This window comes from Corvus brachyrhynchos, unplaced genomic scaffold (genome assembly GCF_000691975.1).
Source record: "Corvus brachyrhynchos isolate BGI_N302 unplaced genomic scaffold, ASM69197v1 scaffold34, whole genome shotgun sequence".
Taxonomy (NCBI): domain Eukaryota; kingdom Metazoa; phylum Chordata; class Aves; order Passeriformes; family Corvidae; genus Corvus; species Corvus brachyrhynchos.
The window spans coordinates 5,914,222-5,931,772 of NW_008238126.1; the positions used below are offsets into that span (position 1 = coordinate 5,914,222).

Consider the following 17,551-nt stretch of genomic DNA (forward strand, 5'->3'; position numbering starts at 1 on the left):
AGGAAGATGTGCAATCTTCCCCCTCAAGCTGCTTCTGGTGCAATTGCCACCATGGAATTTTTGGCCAGCCCTCCCACCATTGGAGATCTGCTGATCTGACCACGGAGAGATGCACATTTTTTTACCAATCCCATTACCTGGGCCCTGTGCTGAGCATGAGGGTTCCTGTATTTTTTTTTAAAAGCTGATTAGTTCAATCCTTACTGCACTGGGATAACATTTTACAGGCACAGAGAAAACAAACCCTGCACCCTGGCCAGGCCTGGAGAGGGACAGGTGAGTAAAAGCAGCTTTAACATTCCCCCATGCAGAGTTTTGCCATATTCCAGGTGAAGTGTGAGTCACAGAACTGTAAAGCTATTTATAAAAAGATCTTTCAGATTTCCGCCTGTATCCCAGTGACAAATTAGAAGCAACATTCACCATTGATCTGAGTTATGGTGACAGGCAGAGCTGCAGATCACAGGACAGAGCAGAAATGAGTGAACAGGGGTTTATTTTTAAATATCTATGACCTGGGGTGGCAATGGGAAAAAGATCACCTCATGTTTATTTTGGGCCTAGAAAAGTAAAAGTATTCACTGCAAATGTGGGGTTTTCCTCAGAGACAATGTTTTAGATACAGATGAGATTTTCAAAGGAGCAGAGAAAACTTCATCTTTCTTAAATTTCAGTGTCATGTCCATACCTGTATCCTGAGGACTGCTTTGAAGGCTTGGCTGCCTGATCCTGCCTTGCTGGCAGAGGAACAAAACAAGCAGCAAACAGATCCAGTGTCATCCCACACCGCCCTGGGAGCAGCACTTGATTTTCTGCTGCTCTCTGCTCTGAGGCTGCAACTTCTTTTTCCTCCTTTCTTTGCCAACTTCAGTGAAACCTATCCCAGCTCCATGGCTGTTCTCAACCTGCTGCTGCAAAACTGCACTGCCCTGCAGGTTATTTACTTGCTGGTTCCCTACCCTGGCTGTCAGGGACAGCTACTCTGTCCCCAAAACCCTGAAACTTCTCCAGTTTTCCTTGCCATTACACTCTCTGTGTAGTCCTTTATGGTTTGAGAAGAGAGCAGGAGGTGGTCTGAGCAGCAGCTCCCCACGGTGTCACCCCCAGCACAGCACTCCCAAGGAAGCGTCCCAGGAGCATCAACACAGAGCCCTCAAAGTCACTGCTGAAACCACCTGCAGATGTGTTTTGAACACAAATAGAAGCTTCTCCTCCTGCCAGTGAAGATCAGGACTGTGAAGATGTGTTGGAGGCTCACCTCACTCAGCTCTGCTCCTTGGGGCAGTTCTCAGTGTCCCTCACATGGCTGCCTGCAGAGGCCCCAGCACGTTCATAGAGGAGAAACCCCGGCCCAGGGCTGTGCCAGCAGTGGCTGGTGAAGCATCTCCAGCACAGCACAGCATCGAGTCAGTGCTGCCCATGCAGGAAGTGCTCACCTTCACACGGCAGCAGACTCCTGGGAGCTGTCCCACAGATGGTGTCCAGCCAAGGGCTGCCACGCGCCCTCAGTCCTTGGTCCCTGGTCGGTGTCACTGCACTGCTGGGGAGGATTTGCTTGGGCTGGAGCTTCCCAAGCAGGCAGCAGGGCAGGACCCCAAGGCTCCAGGGCGACGTGTGGGAAGCACCGTGCTGTCCCCAGCAGGGTGGGTGCCAGGATTCAGGGTGTGCAGATGAACTCGTCGGACCAGCCCAGGCAGTGCTGGATGCCATCCCGGCACAGCCTCCTGGGGATGCAGGAGCAGAAGTCGTAGTGCACAGGGCTGCAGCTCCACCACTCCCACCCGCACGGCGGGCAGGCGGCCACTGGGAAGGATGGAAAACAGGGAACTGAAATGCTTCAGCTGCACTGACCCCCCCCCCTCCTTCCTTACATGGGTTAAACCTTTTCATCCCCCAGCAGAAAAGCCACTGTGACAACCCTGCGACTGTGAGCCCACCAAAGAAGACACAGGTTTGGTGCTACTCATGGGAGACAACCAGAGTGTGACATTGCAATGACCTTCATGGCAGATAGGCCATCCTGGGAGGAACAACTAACCGTAATTCTTTTTTTCCCCCAAACTATGGAGCTTACTTCGGAGCAGACCTGCTGCTCATTTTAGCAAGAGGAGGATCTCGATGGCTTTGAAGCTGCTGAGACTCAGCTCCCGCCCAGCTCAGAGATGTGCCCATCTGCTGACCAGCTACCAAAGGCCAAAATGAATGGCCACTACTGACTACAGCTACACATCCTGACAAAACTGTTCCACATCAGCAAGCCACAGAGGAGGAGCAGCTTTTGGGTCTGGGAGCAAAGCATAAAACCTTTCCCCTCTCAGTTGCCACCAGGCTTTGATGCAGAAGCCTTGGCAGCTGGTGGGATTGAGTCTGCATGGTTCTTATTCACACCCTATCCCAGCTATTTTGTGTTTTAGTGGTGGATGCCAGTCTCCAGGCATTTCCAGCAGCATCCACAAGCACCACACCTGTACAACCTGTCTCAATCCATCAGCAGAAAAGGCAGGAGCCAGCAGACAGACTTACAGCTCCCTGTCTCGTCAGAGCAGTCCCCGCAGTCGTTCATCCCGTTACACCTCTGGTCAGCATAGACCCAGGATCTGGGGTTACTGCAGTGGAAAACCAGGTATTCTGGGAGGCTGTGGGGCAAGTCACCTGCAAGGACACACACAGAGGGCACGCTTAACTCCACCAGGCATAGACACGCTGGCTAAAATGGGGATGGCACACACCAAAGGCTGCTGTCAGGACACTTCCCCTGCAGTATCAAATGAACATGAACAAATGGGGAAGCTCTGTCACTGGACACAGGAAGTCTGCCCCAGGTTTCTGCTTTATTTAGTTTTTTTCCCCAGGGTGACTGAACAGTAAATTACCCATGTAGGCATACAGCTTCACTGATGGAGGAAAACTACAGCATGGTTTTAAAAAAAACCCTGGGAAGGTCAGAGGAGCTTGGAGTCTTTGATTCCCGGCATTCCGGCTAGGTTTTGGGCAGTGCCATCTCTCAGCATCTGCCTTACAAAGGCTCTACCAGGCTTATCTGCTCGCTTAGGCAGCTGGAAGCACGGAACAGGATTAGAGAAACCGTGGCTGCTGTCTCACAGCTGGAAGACCAGTGCAGGGGGGATGCTTACAACAAAACCACTCACCACAGAGCTGCTCCTGCTCATCCTCTCCGTTCCTGCAGTTGCTGACCCTGTCACAGACCCAGCTGGCTGGGACACAGGTCACTCTGTCATCACACAAGAAGCCTGTCCGGTTATTGGGCGCTGTGCAGAAGCGGTTCACTGAGGGGAAAGCAAGAAGACCTTTATTTTCCAGCATTTTTATGATACAAGGAATAGATCAAGGGGAGTAAAGGGGGGGTTCTGAAATTAATTTTTTGTTCTGGAAATAACCAGGGGCCGGGATTAATCTCTAGTAGGTTCATGGCAGAGTCTGAAAAGCACACCAATAGTCTTAAGTGTGACAGTGCTACCCAGAATTATCCCAGCCCTATGGAGCAGGACAGCAGAGCCAGGGAATGGCTGGTGGCCATTTGGGCTGTGCAAAGCTGGCACAGCCCCCATCACCCTGCTTGTCCCTTTCCTTCCTCCTGGTCTATGCTGGAGAGCACCACTAAACACACAGTGATGGACATGAGGGCTGTGCTCATGCAGCATCTTTTTTGCCTCCCTTACCAAAACAATAACCACTCTTGGGATACAACCTGGTGCCCGTGGCAGGAGTGCCAGCGCCACTCCCAAGGCCAGGGCAGCCACAAGGACGAGCAGTGCCACGGCAGAGATGCAGAGGTGTCTCTGTGTGCAGCCAGTGCAGGGACCACGTGGATGGCAGTGGCCTGGAGGAGGAAAGAGAGAGAGGTGAGGGCCTGGGGAAGGGTCTGGGGTATCTCAGAGGGGAACAGTGCAAGGACACGAGGCTGATGTTTTGGGGTCTCTGCATGCGAGACTGGTATGGGCTGCTGGGCTTTAGGGGTTGATAGCTGAGTTTAAAGAGCCAAGCTCCAGCATTAAACACCCCCTCACAGGGCATTTTGCTGCTTGCAGTGTGGAAGAACCTGTGCTGCTGTTACAGAGCACCGGGATTGAATGGCACAAACGCTGTGTCTCCATCAGAGCTCATCCTGTGGACTCGGATGCAGAAGGATGAAGGCCAAGCCTCTGCCCAACCCTGTGGGACAGCAGTGACACCAAAACATGAGGCAAGTCCGTGTCAGGCTGGGGAAGGTGCCCTCCCAGAGCCCACAACAAAACTCCTCAAGAAGTAAGATTTCATTTTACAGCACTTCAGGCTTTCTGCCCCAACCAGGACTCACACCCCCATGGAATGAGGCTGGACTATCAGCACAAAATGTTGAGAAGGAACTGAAGAGCTGCCCTTTCCCTCCCTAACGACATCTCCACGACACAGCAACCTTCCAGGGACTCCAGCTTTCAGAAAGTCAGGTACATAAATCAAACCAACTGCAGCAGCTAAAGGCCAAACCCACAGTCATTGCAACACAAGGGCAGCACACATAGGAGCAACGCCAGGCACCCACCCTCACCTCAGCAACCTGCACCTGGAGCTTTGCCTCTAAACCAACTGGGTATTTTCCTCCATTCCTTCATATTCCCAAACCAATAGCAAAAAATATTAGTGTGGTCATCTCAGAAACGTGTAACCAGTCACTTAAGAGAATCCTGCCTTTATAATTGATTTTGGTATATTGATTTTTGGTGTATCTGAACGTAAAAATCTTTAATTATAATTTTAAAAAGCTTTCAAGGAACTTAAAGAACTTTTAAGTTAGAATTTGTCTTAGCTGTGCTTTGTGTTTACTTAGTTGTTTCAGTGTTCAAACTCAAGGGAAGGCACAGCCTTTGCTCAACAGCAAAAGGATCCTGATTCCAGCAACCTCCCCCTCTGTCACACTCAAGCAGGAGCCAAACACAGAACATTTCAGCTCAGAAGAGAAATGGTGAATTACAGCATGTCTGTGTCTACAAAACACCTCTGACCAGAAAGCACAACAATTACAGATGGACTTGTGTATAAAATAATGGCAGTGATGAAACGCTGCAACCTGATCTACAGGATTGCTATTTGATTCTGTTTGATCCCACCTTGTCCTTCAGAGTATGGGCAAAATTTGCAGAAGTTTGCCTATTAAGACGTATGGGAAACCCACAGCAAGCTCATTATGACAGACAAGGATGACCTATCATACCACTATACATATGACTGCCAGCTCCAGGCCAACACAGAACAGGTGAAGTTTATTAATTTTATAGTCTGGATATTTCACTACAAAGAAAAGGAGGAAAATCAGTCCAAACAGCCCATAAATACTGGCTGTATGTTACATTACATCAATAGTTTCAATTGACTTATACTTTAATAATAGAACTCTGCATTTTATTCATTACCTCTTTCTCCAGAGAAGGACTGTGTTGAACCAAAAGTAGCTACATCACCGTTTCTCTAGAAGGAAAGGGATAAAAGGTTGTTTACAGAATCCCACAGCCACACAAACTTTGCCTTTCTAGTTCTCACACCATCTTACCCAGGAATACACCATGTACTCCTTTATTACATACAAGCAAAAGTTGCCTCGGTGGAAACACGGCCCAGCTTTAATTCCCAAAACAATCGATCACATCACCTTTTAAACCTTAATTACCCATTTGTAAAACAAACACTAACCAAGTCCAGTGCTTTATATCAACACTTCTCTTTTGTATCAAGTTAAGTAGAAGCAACTCAAAATCTCAGAGAAAGCAGTAATAAAGAGGTCAGGCAAATAGCACTATCAAGAACACAAGTACTTCAGAGAACAGCAGGATTTTTCTGAAGGACTGTACCTGGGGATGAGTTTTGTTCATGCTTCCCAGAACTCCAGGGGCCACAGGGAGTTCTCTGCACCTCAGCAGAAGCGATGTTACCGGGATACAAACCCAACAGAGGCAGGAGAGCAAGGAGAGCACTGCACAGGCAGGAGGGGACTGGCAGGGCGGTGGTGAGCCTCTGCTCCAGCCCTCAACGAAAGCCAACCACAACCTCTGTCATTCTTGTGTCACAGTGTTTCACAGCAGGGTTCAGACAAATCATAACGCAAACGTTTAGGAAGCCAAGAGCCCTGCTGAGAGTCCAGAAGAGGAACACTCACCTCTAGCTCATCCTGACTGAATTAACCCCAGTGCCAGCTAGGGAAAAGCCCCTTTCACAATGAAAGCTTGAGGGAAGAGTCTGCTCATCTTCATGAAACTCTCCTTTCTCCACACCTCCTCCCCAAGACAGAGCTGTCACACTGCCCTTGTGGCAGCACCAGCCCAGACTCCTGCCAGATGATGAGATCTCAGGAGAGCTGTGCAGGATACAACCATCTGGAACAGCTTCCTTGCTTGGGCAATGAGTACAGGCTCAGGAAATCCTCCAGGGTCCTCTTTTGCTTGTGTGCTTGAATTTCCAGGCCTGCAGGAAGTTTTAGCAGCTCAGCCCACAGCAAACACGAAGTTACAAATACATTGCAGCCCTCTAAGCTGGCTGCAGGTCTTGGCACAGCACATGCAGAGGGGAGTTTTACAGCTTCAAGGATGAAATTTCATGAGCAGGCAGCTTTTCCATGGGGGTAGTGGGGAGAAAAAGCACCAGCATAAAGTTTTTGAGGAGCCCGGGTTGTTCTTGCAAGAGTTTACTAAGAGGCCTGTGTAAGAGCCAGGTCAAGCAGGCCAGCTATGCATACCCTGCAAAACAATCTACAATGAAGAGTTTAAAATGTGGAGTCAGCCCCCTCTTGGAGACAAATGTCCATCTGAGATGTCCAGAGAGGGACAACACAGCTGGGGAAGGGTCTGGAGCACAAGTATAATTGAGGGAGGGAGCTGGGGGTTTTTAGCCTGGAGAGAAGGAGGTTCAGGGGGACCTTCTCACTCTCTTCAACTCCCTGAAAAGAGGTTGGAGCCAGGTGGGGGTTGGGCTCTTCTCCCAGTTGACAAGCAACAGGACAAGAGGAAACAGCCTCAAGTTGCACCAGAGAAGGTTTAGATTGGATAGCAGAAAAAAATTTCTTTACTGAAAGAGTTGTCAGGCATTGGATCAGGCTGCCCAGGGCAGTGGTGGAGTAATTACCCCTAAAGCCATGTGGATGTGGCACTTGGGGACATAGGTTACTGGTGGCATTGGCAGTACTGGGGGAATGGTTGGACTCATTCTTGGAGGTCTTTTCCGAGCTAAAAAATTCCGTGATTCTACAGCCTGACATCTACCACCATCTGTTTCCTGCTGCAGGATTATCAAAGTCAGCTGTAGCCAAGCAGGGTACAGTTGGATTTTAGAGCAGTTACCCACATCAAAGACTGCTTAGAGTTCAGAAAAATGAGTTCATGACAGCGAGGTAAGAAACATAAGCAAGCTTTTCTGAAATTTAAAATTTTTTTTTTTTTTAAATTGCTGAAGATCAGAAAAGCTGAAGACGCAGCAAATATTAAAGTATCCAATATGATAGGTTATTGTTAATTCTAGCACCTAAAAATCCCCCAATTTCCCCCAAATGTACCATGGCTATTTCTGCCAGCAGTGAATTGCACACACTAAAGAGGGTCACCTCATTTGTGTCCAGATGATTCCATTCTAAATCTGATACCGGCTCAGTTGAACACATGCCTAAAGAGAATATAAAATGCTTTCCACCTGCAATTTCAATAATTTAAGGCCCTTCATTTAAACAGTGGTTTTGAGCAGAGATCAAACCCAAATTGCAGCCTCTGAAAATTGAGATGTCGGTAAGTCAAACATTTGACAAAAAATGAATAGGAAATGACATTTTGCAAAGCCAAATGCCAAGATAGCTTAAAGAGTCCATTTAGATTAGAAGTCTTGAGAAACAGTTCAATTGCTTGCTAGTTATCTGATTTTACTGAGGGAAGATCTTTTGATAAGTTTACAACACTTACCAAATTCCTCAGGCTCTGGCTGGCTCTGGATACAGCAGTGCCAAGTGCCAGAGTGCCACAGGCACAGAGCTCTCTGTGACCCAAGAGCACAGTGCTGAATCACTGGCTGCACTGCACAGATCACTCAGCTGAAATGTCATTAAACAGCAAACAAAAGACAAAACACCCAATGAAAGCACAAGTTGTTTGCTTAACTCGAGCCCGGGGCTGTAAGCAATGGAGTTTTGAAGAGAAAGTTTTGTGAAATCAAGTCATCAGCCTAACAGAGGTTGTACTGTCCACGCTGGAACAAGCAAAGAGCCACGTCTGCACGGAGCTGCTCCCTCTGCAACCACGCTAATGGTAAAGAAAAACATTTTAACAGACTTGCAAACATTTCCATGAGCTGTTCAGTTAGAAAAATGGGGATTGCTGAAGTCTCTTCTGGAAATCCCAAACACCACAGTGCTAAGAAGATGGGCACTAATCCCTGAAGTAAAGCCAGCATTGGCAGAGTAATTGCTGAACAGGGTTGCACACAGCAGATCTGAGCTCTGGCATCCCCAGCACAGCAGGGCCGTGCTGGGCTTTGCTTGCGCCAGCAGAAACGCGGCTGAATCGCTGCTGCAGAATCACTGACGGGGATCTCCTGTCCCTGCCAAGCGAGCAGTGGCCCCAGACAGCACCCTGGCCCTTCTCACAGCAAGGCATCTGCAATGACACCTACACAGAGGGCAAAGGCTGCTACCACCCAAACTTCTGGGCTGTCCCACTGAAGAGTTCAGCATGAAGAGGTACTGCTAATTTAATTCAGATTGCAGTTGCTGCAGGCTGATAGAAACCGGCTTAAAACAAACATCCTTAATGGGCTGAAAGCTCCTGACAGCCACAGTTAAGAGTGCTGCTGGACTGGGGTCTGCACATTCCTGCCTGATGGCCCCTGCAAGGCCCCATCAGCTGCAGTCACACAACCATCTGCTCACAGCCAAGCTGGGAACCACCACCGAGCCAGGTTTAAGTAAGGGAACAAACACATCACTGAGTCACAGAGTCTTCACACTGCATCACACCCAGAATCTCCATAGTTCTTCAGTACATGGTTTTAAACCTTTGAGGGAATTCTGTCTAATCAACAAAAAGATGACAGTGAATTGGAGACCATGCATTCTAGCCAGCACTCACGTAGACACCCTAAAATAAATCACTGACACCCCCAACTTGCCAACAGTGTGGGAACCAGCATATAATAAGATCCATAAAAAACAGGTTAGACATGAGGGATACTGTTAGTTGCTGTTGCTGTGCTAGTGAATCACACAGCAAAATCAGGTCATGTTGCTCTTGAGAGGAAGGCTACAGACAGGCTTTCACACTGAGCCTGTTGTGGTCAATAATTAACCATACCAAAAAGCTATATAGTCAACATTTTCTATACAGTCAATTTTATTTGTCTGCTCTCATTTCTCAGGAATCAACTTGTTTCTGTAAATGAAGTTACAAGACCAGAATAGTTAATCAAGAACAGAAATTAGAAGTCTTCAAAAAACACAAGTGCTAACTTTACAAGCAATTTAAGACTTAAAGGCTACAGTTTGACAAAATAACTGACCATGTTATGTTCTGCACGTGAAGGGATATGTCTGTAAATTTTAACAAAGTTTCCATCTTTCACAAGCTGAGTTCTATCTTACAGTACCTCACAAATGCTTCCCACCTTGAATATCGCCACACCATAGAAAAAATAGATTTCTGTTTTTGGAGACAGGGTTGTTTGTGCATGGACATTAACAAGTACAAAAAAATTCAGCAGATAATTTTATAATATTTTCTCTTAACTACAACAGAAAGTGCAACACTAGAAAGGCATCTCCTGCCTACTTAAAATGTCTTAATACCTTTACAAAGCTAACTCTGACTGTACACATTACATCCTAGAACACACAAGTAAGTTTGAAAGTGTCCTGGCAGAAGTATGGAAAGCATGCTTACAACTTTTGTAAGCAAAAAGACACATAACAAACACCAGTGAGAAGTGATTATGCCTGGAAACAAATTCATGTCTGAATGTCTGAATCTTCTCTACTAGCTGAAAACAAAAATCCCATGACATTTGTTGATTCTGCAACTTTATTTGCATTTAAAGACTGGCTGCTAAGCTTCTCATCTGAAGAACCACCACAATCAATCAGGAGTTGCTAGCTCTGTTAGAATTAGTCTATCGGATCCAACAGATTTAAATTGCAGATTGATCCAGATTGACTTTTGTAGGAAGAGGTCCTGCTTCTTCATGTTCCTCAGTCTTGCATCTAACCACAACAAGTGCAGAGGGTGGGTATCTGTTGAGTTTTTGCTCATTCATGTATTCCAAATCTCCGTAGATGCTCAGCTTCTGAAATATTTAAACAAGTTACTTTAAGACAAAATACTGTGAATAAAATGAATTTCAGTATGCAGCTGCATTCCAGGCTCTGATGGCTGCAGCCCTGCAACACAAGCTAACCCAGGCTTTCTGCAACATCTGAAATTCATGACTAGAACTGGACTTGCATCCAGAAGAAATGCACGAAACCTGCCAGAAGAAGGGCGGATACAGCGTTTGTGTAACAGCTCCTTTGGTGTGCAAACACTGTGAGCCAGGACTCTCTGGGCACTGGGAGAGTGCCTGTGCCCCTTGATCAGACTCTGCACTCACCAATACTGTGCTGTCCCTCTGTTCTCACTGTTGATCCTCCTGCATTAAACCCATACTGGGTCCCCCCCTACACCACTCAACCCTTGGAATAGCTTCATTCCCAGAGAAATGAGAATCAGCCTCCATTTGTTCAGAGTAATCTGAAAGTTGTTGAGAGTAGAGCACTACAAACCAAAAGACATCATGTCTGAGTAAAGCTCAGAGCTGCTGTGAGCCACAGGAATGAGCAAGAATGCTCAGCTATAAAATCATCATTTAAATAAACAAAATTGGTTTGCCATCCACAGCCACAAAATAAAAAAAACCCTCTTTCTAACTGAACCTCCCCCAAATATTTCTTAGTCTCTAGACAGCTGTAACATAAAAGCAATATAATGAATAAATTCGAAATACTGCAGCTCTGAAATGCAGTACCTCAGATGGAACATACTGCTCTACAGCTGTAGCTACAGTTGCACAACAAATCCAGAGCAGCACCAGCACTGACAGGACGAGCGTAGTGGTTAAAATCCAACTGGAATTTCTGAAATGAGAAGAATGTTGATAAATTTTATAGCCTGAATACAAGACAATGGACTCTATAAAGTCTGGCTCATTTTTGACTGCCTTTCCTGCCAATTCATTTGTCTCTGGCTCTTCCAGCTACACAGCCCACTGCAGACTCCTGGGTACTCTAATGCCTCTTTGGTATCACAAAAGACTTACTGGATTCTGTTATTGGGCCCTTAGCATTCTCCTGTTTACAGATTTATAAACCAGTTTTTCTGTTATGCATCTGGGGACAACTCACTGATCCTGCATGTGTAAACTTTTAAGGACAAAGTAAAAAAGCTTTAATAAATACATACTGGGTATTTTCAGCCTGGAAACAAGACATAGCAGTGTGCTACATAACAATCCCAAACAAGTGCTTTGCCCTAAAACACATCCAGAGCTAATGAACAGGCAAAACACAGTATTGATTAAACAGTTCCCAGAACACACTCGAAAAACAGCGCAGGAAATTATCAGTATGTTGTTCACTTGAAATGGAAAGGAAAAATCAAAGTTGGCAGGACAGCCTGCACAAAACACAGGTCCAGCACAGCAAAGCAGCACTAACAGTCAGATACAAAATTGTGATGCTGTGCATCCTGAGCCTACAGACTTGGAGACCTCGAGACCTCCCAAGAGTGCTGCACACACAGAGGAAAGGCCTTTATCCTCCTCAGTGGGCACAGACATCCCAGGCCATACGTACATGGAAAGACACTTGAAGAAGCTGTCGTTTGCTCGCTCCTCAAAGAGTCCCCGGAATGTCTGTGAGCTCCCTGGACGTCCGTCTGCTGAGGTACAACAGCAAAACAGAGGTCAGGAGAGCAAGGACAGGGAAAACCCAAACCCCACACACTGTCTGTGTAGACAGCATAAAAGGAAGCTTTTAAACCAGCCCCAGCTTACAGGGTTCCATTTCCAGCAGACCTGGGTTTCTACCACAGTTTGCCAAGTGTACACGCTGCACTCTGCACAGTAAATAATTACATTGCAGCTTTACAAAAATTTGCTTTCATATGCCACCTGTAACTTCATTTTTTAAATTTGCATGACAGGGAACATTTGCATTTACTCTTCCAAAACACAAAGAACAACTTACAGGCTGTTTTACTCAGCGACAAGGATCCTCTTGTATCTCCAGTTTCCTGATCAAGCTGTGGAACATACTGCACTTCTGGCTTTGACTAAAACAAAATAAGGAGTTAGGAGATCCTGCTAGAAAGCTTCCACTGATTTTGATAACTTACATTTTCAGAACTATTACAGAAATTAACCTTAAGACATGCTCCATTCTTTTAAGTTTGAATTTTTAAATGGCCTTAAAGGCAGTGAAAGACTAGGAAAAATGAAACACTTTTGATGGTGCTCCACAGTCTTTGGCTGGAAGGAGCAGAGTTGGAAGTCAGCAGCCAGGACACCTTAATCTCAATGAAAAAAGGAAGCACCTGGAATATGACAATTTTGCCATCATCTGCTTGAAGGTAGAAAGTCCATGAAGATGTTATGAAGCTCTGAGCTGAGTCCATCATGTCACTCCAGAATGATCTCACCAGTGTCAGAGGAAAGAGGAGATGAATTCTTGGCATCAGGGACATTAACTGCAAGCACAACATTAACATTTTTTTCCATTGGTTTTTATTTGAAAAGGACAGAAGTTATGTTCTTGCTCACCCCTTGCCCCATGTCTAGATTTCAGTCTTCAGGAAGATTTATTTTCCATTGAAGAAGTTTAAAAATGAGAAGACACACAAGGAACAGAAACAAGTAGGTGGTATTTGAAAAACATGTCACCTACTTACTTGCTCTTGCCTTAACTCAGCAAATGGCAACTGGTTCTGGCATCCAAGATGGCAAGCATATTGTTCATCAGATTGGGAGTATGCTTCAGTACAGGCTGCAAGGGAGAATTTCCCCAAATGAGATGATAAATTCTGCATTTTAGTTAAGAAAACATTCCCAGTATAAGTTGGATCAGAAACAAAGCAGCAGTTGACAATCCCATTTGCAGAGTAAGATATGGCAATCCCAGGGTAGCATTTGCTCTGAGGTCTAATGACAGAATCAGAGCTTCAACAGGGGAGTTGAAATCTGGCTGCAATCAGAGCAAATGATCACCAACATTACCCTGGCTGAGCTCAGGGATGCAAGTTCTCATGGATCCTCCCACTGCCACTATAGCTTTCCTCTACATATCACATAAAGCATCAGAGAACAGAGATGGAATCCTAAAGAGAACAGAGGGACCATCAGTCCATTAAATCCCTTTGAGGTAACACAGAAGCCATGGTATCACAGGAATATCAAGGGAGTGTTTCCTGCTAATACAGAAACTGCACTGAAAGTACTATGGAATAATTTCTTATGAAAAAGGAAGCTAACGCGTTGTTTTACAGAGAGCTTCTATTAATTGCTCACTAGAGATCATAAAGACCAAGAAATCTAAAATATTTGGAGAGAATAATTTAGTTTATTCTGCCCACGGACAAATCAGGCAGATGATATACAGGCACAGCTCTCCTGAACAATTCTAAAGCTTACATGGACAGTGTTGCAGTAGTGCCTGAACTAAAGAATCAAACCAAGAAGCAACACAGAGGACAGGTGCTCTCCCAATTTTCCAGAGGAGCAAATGGACCATCATAAAGACTAAGAAGCTGGCAGGAAGCATGGCAGCAGCAGCTAAACATTTGAGTGTTCAGCTCATGGCACCTGAGCAGCCATTCCACGCTACAACTGCCACAGAGTCAGTGTTTGCAGGAAGCACCAGAGACGGAATTGAACAGATCAGCCAAGATGGATCTGCCAAGCACAGAACACTCACTCAGGGCACCCACCAGCAGATTACAGAACATAAGCCAGCAAAGACAACAGTCCCAGAAAGGGGAGTTAAACCAGAAGCAACTGTTCCATTACTCTACATGTGCTCTATTGCTACGTTACCCTGCTTTATGGCACTCTTTCGTGTGTGGTTTGACAACTGCACTGACAGGCTGTATCACAGCTACACATACAGTGTGACAGACTGGAGCATTAGCCCATTTCTGGAGTATTTAGTGCAGTTTTGTAACACATCAGCATCTTTCCATGTCAGGCTTCTGCTTCCCTACCTGAGCAGGCCACAAGCTCTCTTGCTTTCACAAGCCACTGAGAGGACAAAAGCCTTCCTTGAGTGCTGGCCTGGTGCTTACTGGCAGTAAAGATAGAGAGTTCCTACCCTTCATTTCTGAATAAAACATTGAATCAGCTTCCTCAATATTACTGAAAGAAGTTCTATACCATTCCAAAACCACTGTTAGTTAGCCTGTATCACACACCATCCCTGGAGGAATTTAAAGGTGTGGCACTTGGGGACATGGTTTAGTGGTGGGCTTGGCAGTGCTAGGGGAATGATGATCTTATAAGTCTTCTCCAACTTAAATGATTCTATATTTCATCTTCACTGTGAAATCTTTGCTCTAACACAGATAGCCTGAGAGAATTAGTAACCAGTACTTAAAGGTCTATTCCAAACAAAACACGTACTTCATTCCCAAGGGTTTAGCTGCAGGGAAAGCTTAGGATGTAGCCTAGGCCACAAGTTACAAGGCATATTAATATCTGTGTTCTTGCTCCACTTAAAAATTCACTTCTATACACAGATTTTTCAGGAATGACAAATGGGACTGATTGTCGCAGGGAATTATTAAAAGACAAGTGTTCATTTGCCTGGATTTTCCCCCAGGCATTTTGTGTTTTCTATGACAAACTGTTCATAATAAAATGAAGTATTTCTAATTTATTTACAGAGACTGATGATACTTGAGAAGTTCAGGAAATCAGCAACACTAAGGAGAAACTCACAGAAAACAACCTTCCCCTGAGATTTTTTTTTTTTTTCCAAATATCCTGTACATAGACTTTAAGAATCTGTTAAACAAACCCAAACCAACCGAAGGAATGCCACCAATTTAATACCACCCTTTCAGACATTGCAGCTCTCCCCTCCATTATGTCTTCATATGATGGGATGTGGAAGGGGCTCTGAGGGCTCACCAGAGTCGCATTCCTGTTTGGTCCGATTCAAATCGGCGCCATCGTCCACAAACTGACAGATGGAGAAGAGTCGGCAGCCCCGCTGGCAGGCGTACAGCTCCTCTTCCTGGGGAGGCACAAGGACAGGCTTGCATCCCTCCAGTCCACAATAAATTGTCAGAAAACAAGCGTTTTTTTGTTGTTTGGTTGGGTGTTTTTGTGCTTCTTCCCTCCATCAGACCTACAACCCAGCTCAACGTGACGACCCGAAATAAACCCAAGCCAAGCAGCGCTAACAACTTCCGGATTTATTTCAATCAGAGCTTTTCCTTCTGCAGTGGGCAAACCCGGAACAGCAAATGCTATTTTGTAATTCCAGGCACACAACTCACAAGCAAAATGAATTTTTTAGAAAGTGCTGTGTTTGAAATTAAGAGACAGCGCTGTAAAAGATTTATTGATGTTTAACCCTACAAAGAGTATCAAATCTCCATTCTCAGAACTGAAATGGTAAAACCCAGCAGGAAAGAACAGGAAACTTCTAATTTTTACAGTGTAATACAATGTATCTAATCAGACTAATGACTCTAATCACAACTACGACAGAACTATCAGAGAAAGAGATTATTTTCTAATGTCCTACACAGCATCCTGGTTATCTGCTTATTGCCAGACCAGCTCCACAAACACAAATGTTTATTTATTATATTGAACTGAATGGCAAAAGTGCTTCCTCACTGCCAACCACTAAAATTAAGCAAATATAGAAATCCTACACCTAGTATTTCTTCCATCCACAGCACCAAGGGGATGGATGTGAACCAAAACCTTTGTCACCGGACTGTCCCACCTCTGACCACACCCTGTCACTGACCCATGAATCAGAACTTCAAAGGCAGCAGCCACTCGAACTGCACAGGTGCAGAACAGGCTCTGAAGTAATTTAACAACAACCAAACACACCGCACCTCTTGTACAAGCTGTTGTAAATGACCTGGCCATTGTAACTGAGTCCATGAGTTCACGTGCTTTAAAGGCACAAGAGTAGAAAATTGTGAATATAAATTAAAATTCAAGTCTCACACTGACAAAGTGGGTGTGCTGTCACAGAAAACATCTTCTGTACATTGATACCCAGATAAATCAGTTTACAAATATATCTCCATGACAGTCTCAATGAAGTTTATCTCATTTTCCAATCACAACAAAAACAACTTCCTTCAATTCCACCAGCAGCTTTGTGACAAACAGAACAAACACTAAATGTAAAGGAAGATGTGATTGTACTAGTGAACAGCTCCAACAACACATAACAAAATTAATATTCAAGAACTAAAGTAGCAAAATTCAAAAGTGCAATAAAAATCACAGAAATATCAGCCCTCCTTGAACTTCAAAAGGTCCTGCAAGAGAAACAAGAGCAACGCACCAAAACAAGCTGTAAGTACACATGTAAATTTACTTTTATTTCACACAACTCCCTGCTCCTTCTCTCCATGGTGACACCAGGATCAGCTACAAAATCCTACTGAATTCCATGGGGAAGCAGACAAAGCCCTGTTACCTGATCCTGGCAATGCTCCACTTGCCTGCAGCCTTCCTGTGAAATCCTAAATCTGGGATAAGAGTGCCACCTGCTACACAGCTGCAGCTGATAATGAAGTTTGTTGCCAAAAAAGAACAAGGAAAGATGAGATTTTTAATCCAGGATTTTCCAAATTTAAGCCCGTAGTTCAAAGCTGTACAAAGCAAGAACCAACAGCAAAACTCTGAGGTATGAAACTAAATTCCTATCAGACACTTTCGGTATTTTATCATGAGATAAGAATTTCCCATAAAGGCTCTGACGAGCTACTTGTTTGTCATCGTTTATGTTTCATCCTTCAACATCCAGTGCCGCACTGGCACCCTGACTCAGGATCTCTGCGCTGCCACAAACGCAGCACTCTTTTAGTGCCCAAAATATGGAACACCCCAAGCCAAATTACAGTTGCCTTTTTAGGAACAGGAAGAAAAAACAAGAGCAGCAAAACGCCCAAAACCCACAAAAGCCGCAGCACTGACAAAGCTCTACTTTGACAACAGCGCTTCACTGGCAAGCGGCAGCCTGCCCATCTATTTCCATAACGAAGTATCTGTCTTTAGAGACGAGACGGAGCTGCAGGGGGAGAGGGGCAAAGGAGCGGCCGTGCCGGCCCCGGGGAAGGCGGAGGGAAGCGGCGCAGGTGCGGGGAACGGCCCGCCCGTACCTTGGGGTAGGTGTGCAGGGAGTAGGTCAGCTGGCAGGCGCGGTGACACGACGCCGTGTTCCCCCGCACGGGGTCGAAGGCCGCGGGGGAGGCGGCGGGGAGCGGCCCTGCGGCGGCTTCCGCCTGGATCACCAGGAACAGCGGCAGGA

General features: G+C 45.6%; 2 protein-coding genes across 2 annotated transcripts; both read right to left on the minus strand.

Moving 5' to 3' along the window:
• Window positions 1–479: 479 nt before the first annotated feature.
• On the minus strand, window positions 480–7,014 carry LDLRAD1 (low density lipoprotein receptor class A domain containing 1). The gene is made up of 6 exons (XM_008633098.2): window positions 5,847–7,014; window positions 5,412–5,466; window positions 3,710–3,841; window positions 3,150–3,287; window positions 2,524–2,652; window positions 480–1,803 (listed from the first exon to the last, which is right to left on the minus strand). The coding sequence occupies exons 1-6, from the start codon at window positions 5,865–5,867 to the stop codon at window positions 1,658–1,660; spliced, it is 621 nt and encodes a 206-aa protein (XP_008631320.2). The 5' UTR covers window positions 5,868–7,014; the 3' UTR covers window positions 480–1,657.
• A 2,316-nt stretch (window positions 7,015–9,330) lies between these two features.
• Window positions 9,331–17,545, minus strand: TMEM59 (transmembrane protein 59). Its single transcript, XM_017733484.1, has 8 exons — window positions 17,403–17,545; window positions 15,175–15,280; window positions 12,942–13,036; window positions 12,588–12,740; window positions 12,242–12,326; window positions 11,849–11,933; window positions 11,023–11,131; window positions 9,331–10,305 (listed from the first exon to the last, which is right to left on the minus strand). Exons 4-8 carry the CDS (start codon window positions 12,735–12,737, stop codon window positions 10,150–10,152), a joined length of 585 nt encoding a protein of 194 aa, XP_017588973.1. The 5' UTR covers window positions 12,738–12,740; window positions 12,942–13,036; window positions 15,175–15,280; window positions 17,403–17,545; the 3' UTR covers window positions 9,331–10,149.
• Between the last annotated feature and the right edge of the window lie 6 nt (window positions 17,546–17,551).

Bases quoted from the DNA above. Each gene is read 5' to 3' on its own strand.
- LDLRAD1 (XM_008633098.2), bottom strand. From the start codon at position 5,867: ATGAACAAAACTCATCCCCAG. The intron at 3,288-3,709 runs GTTGTATCCCAA...CTTTCCCCTCAG, and splicing joins ACTCCTGCCACGGGCACCAG to TGAACCGCTTCTGCACAGCG. The intron at 2,653-3,149 runs GTGAGTGGTTTT...GTGTCCTTGCAG, and splicing joins TGAGCAGGAGCAGCTCTGTG to GTGACTTGCCCCACAGCCTC.
- TMEM59 (XM_017733484.1), bottom strand. From the start codon at position 12,737: ATGTCCCTGATGCCAAGAATTCATCTCCTCTTTCCTCTGACACTGGTG. The intron at 12,327-12,587 runs GTGCTTCCTTTT...ATTTTGTTTTAG, and splicing joins GCAAAATTGTCATATTCCAG to TCAAAGCCAGAAGTGCAGTA. The intron at 10,306-11,022 runs GTACTGCATTTC...TAAATATTTCAG, and splicing joins AGCAGTATGTTCCATCTGAG to AAGCTGAGCATCTACGGAGA.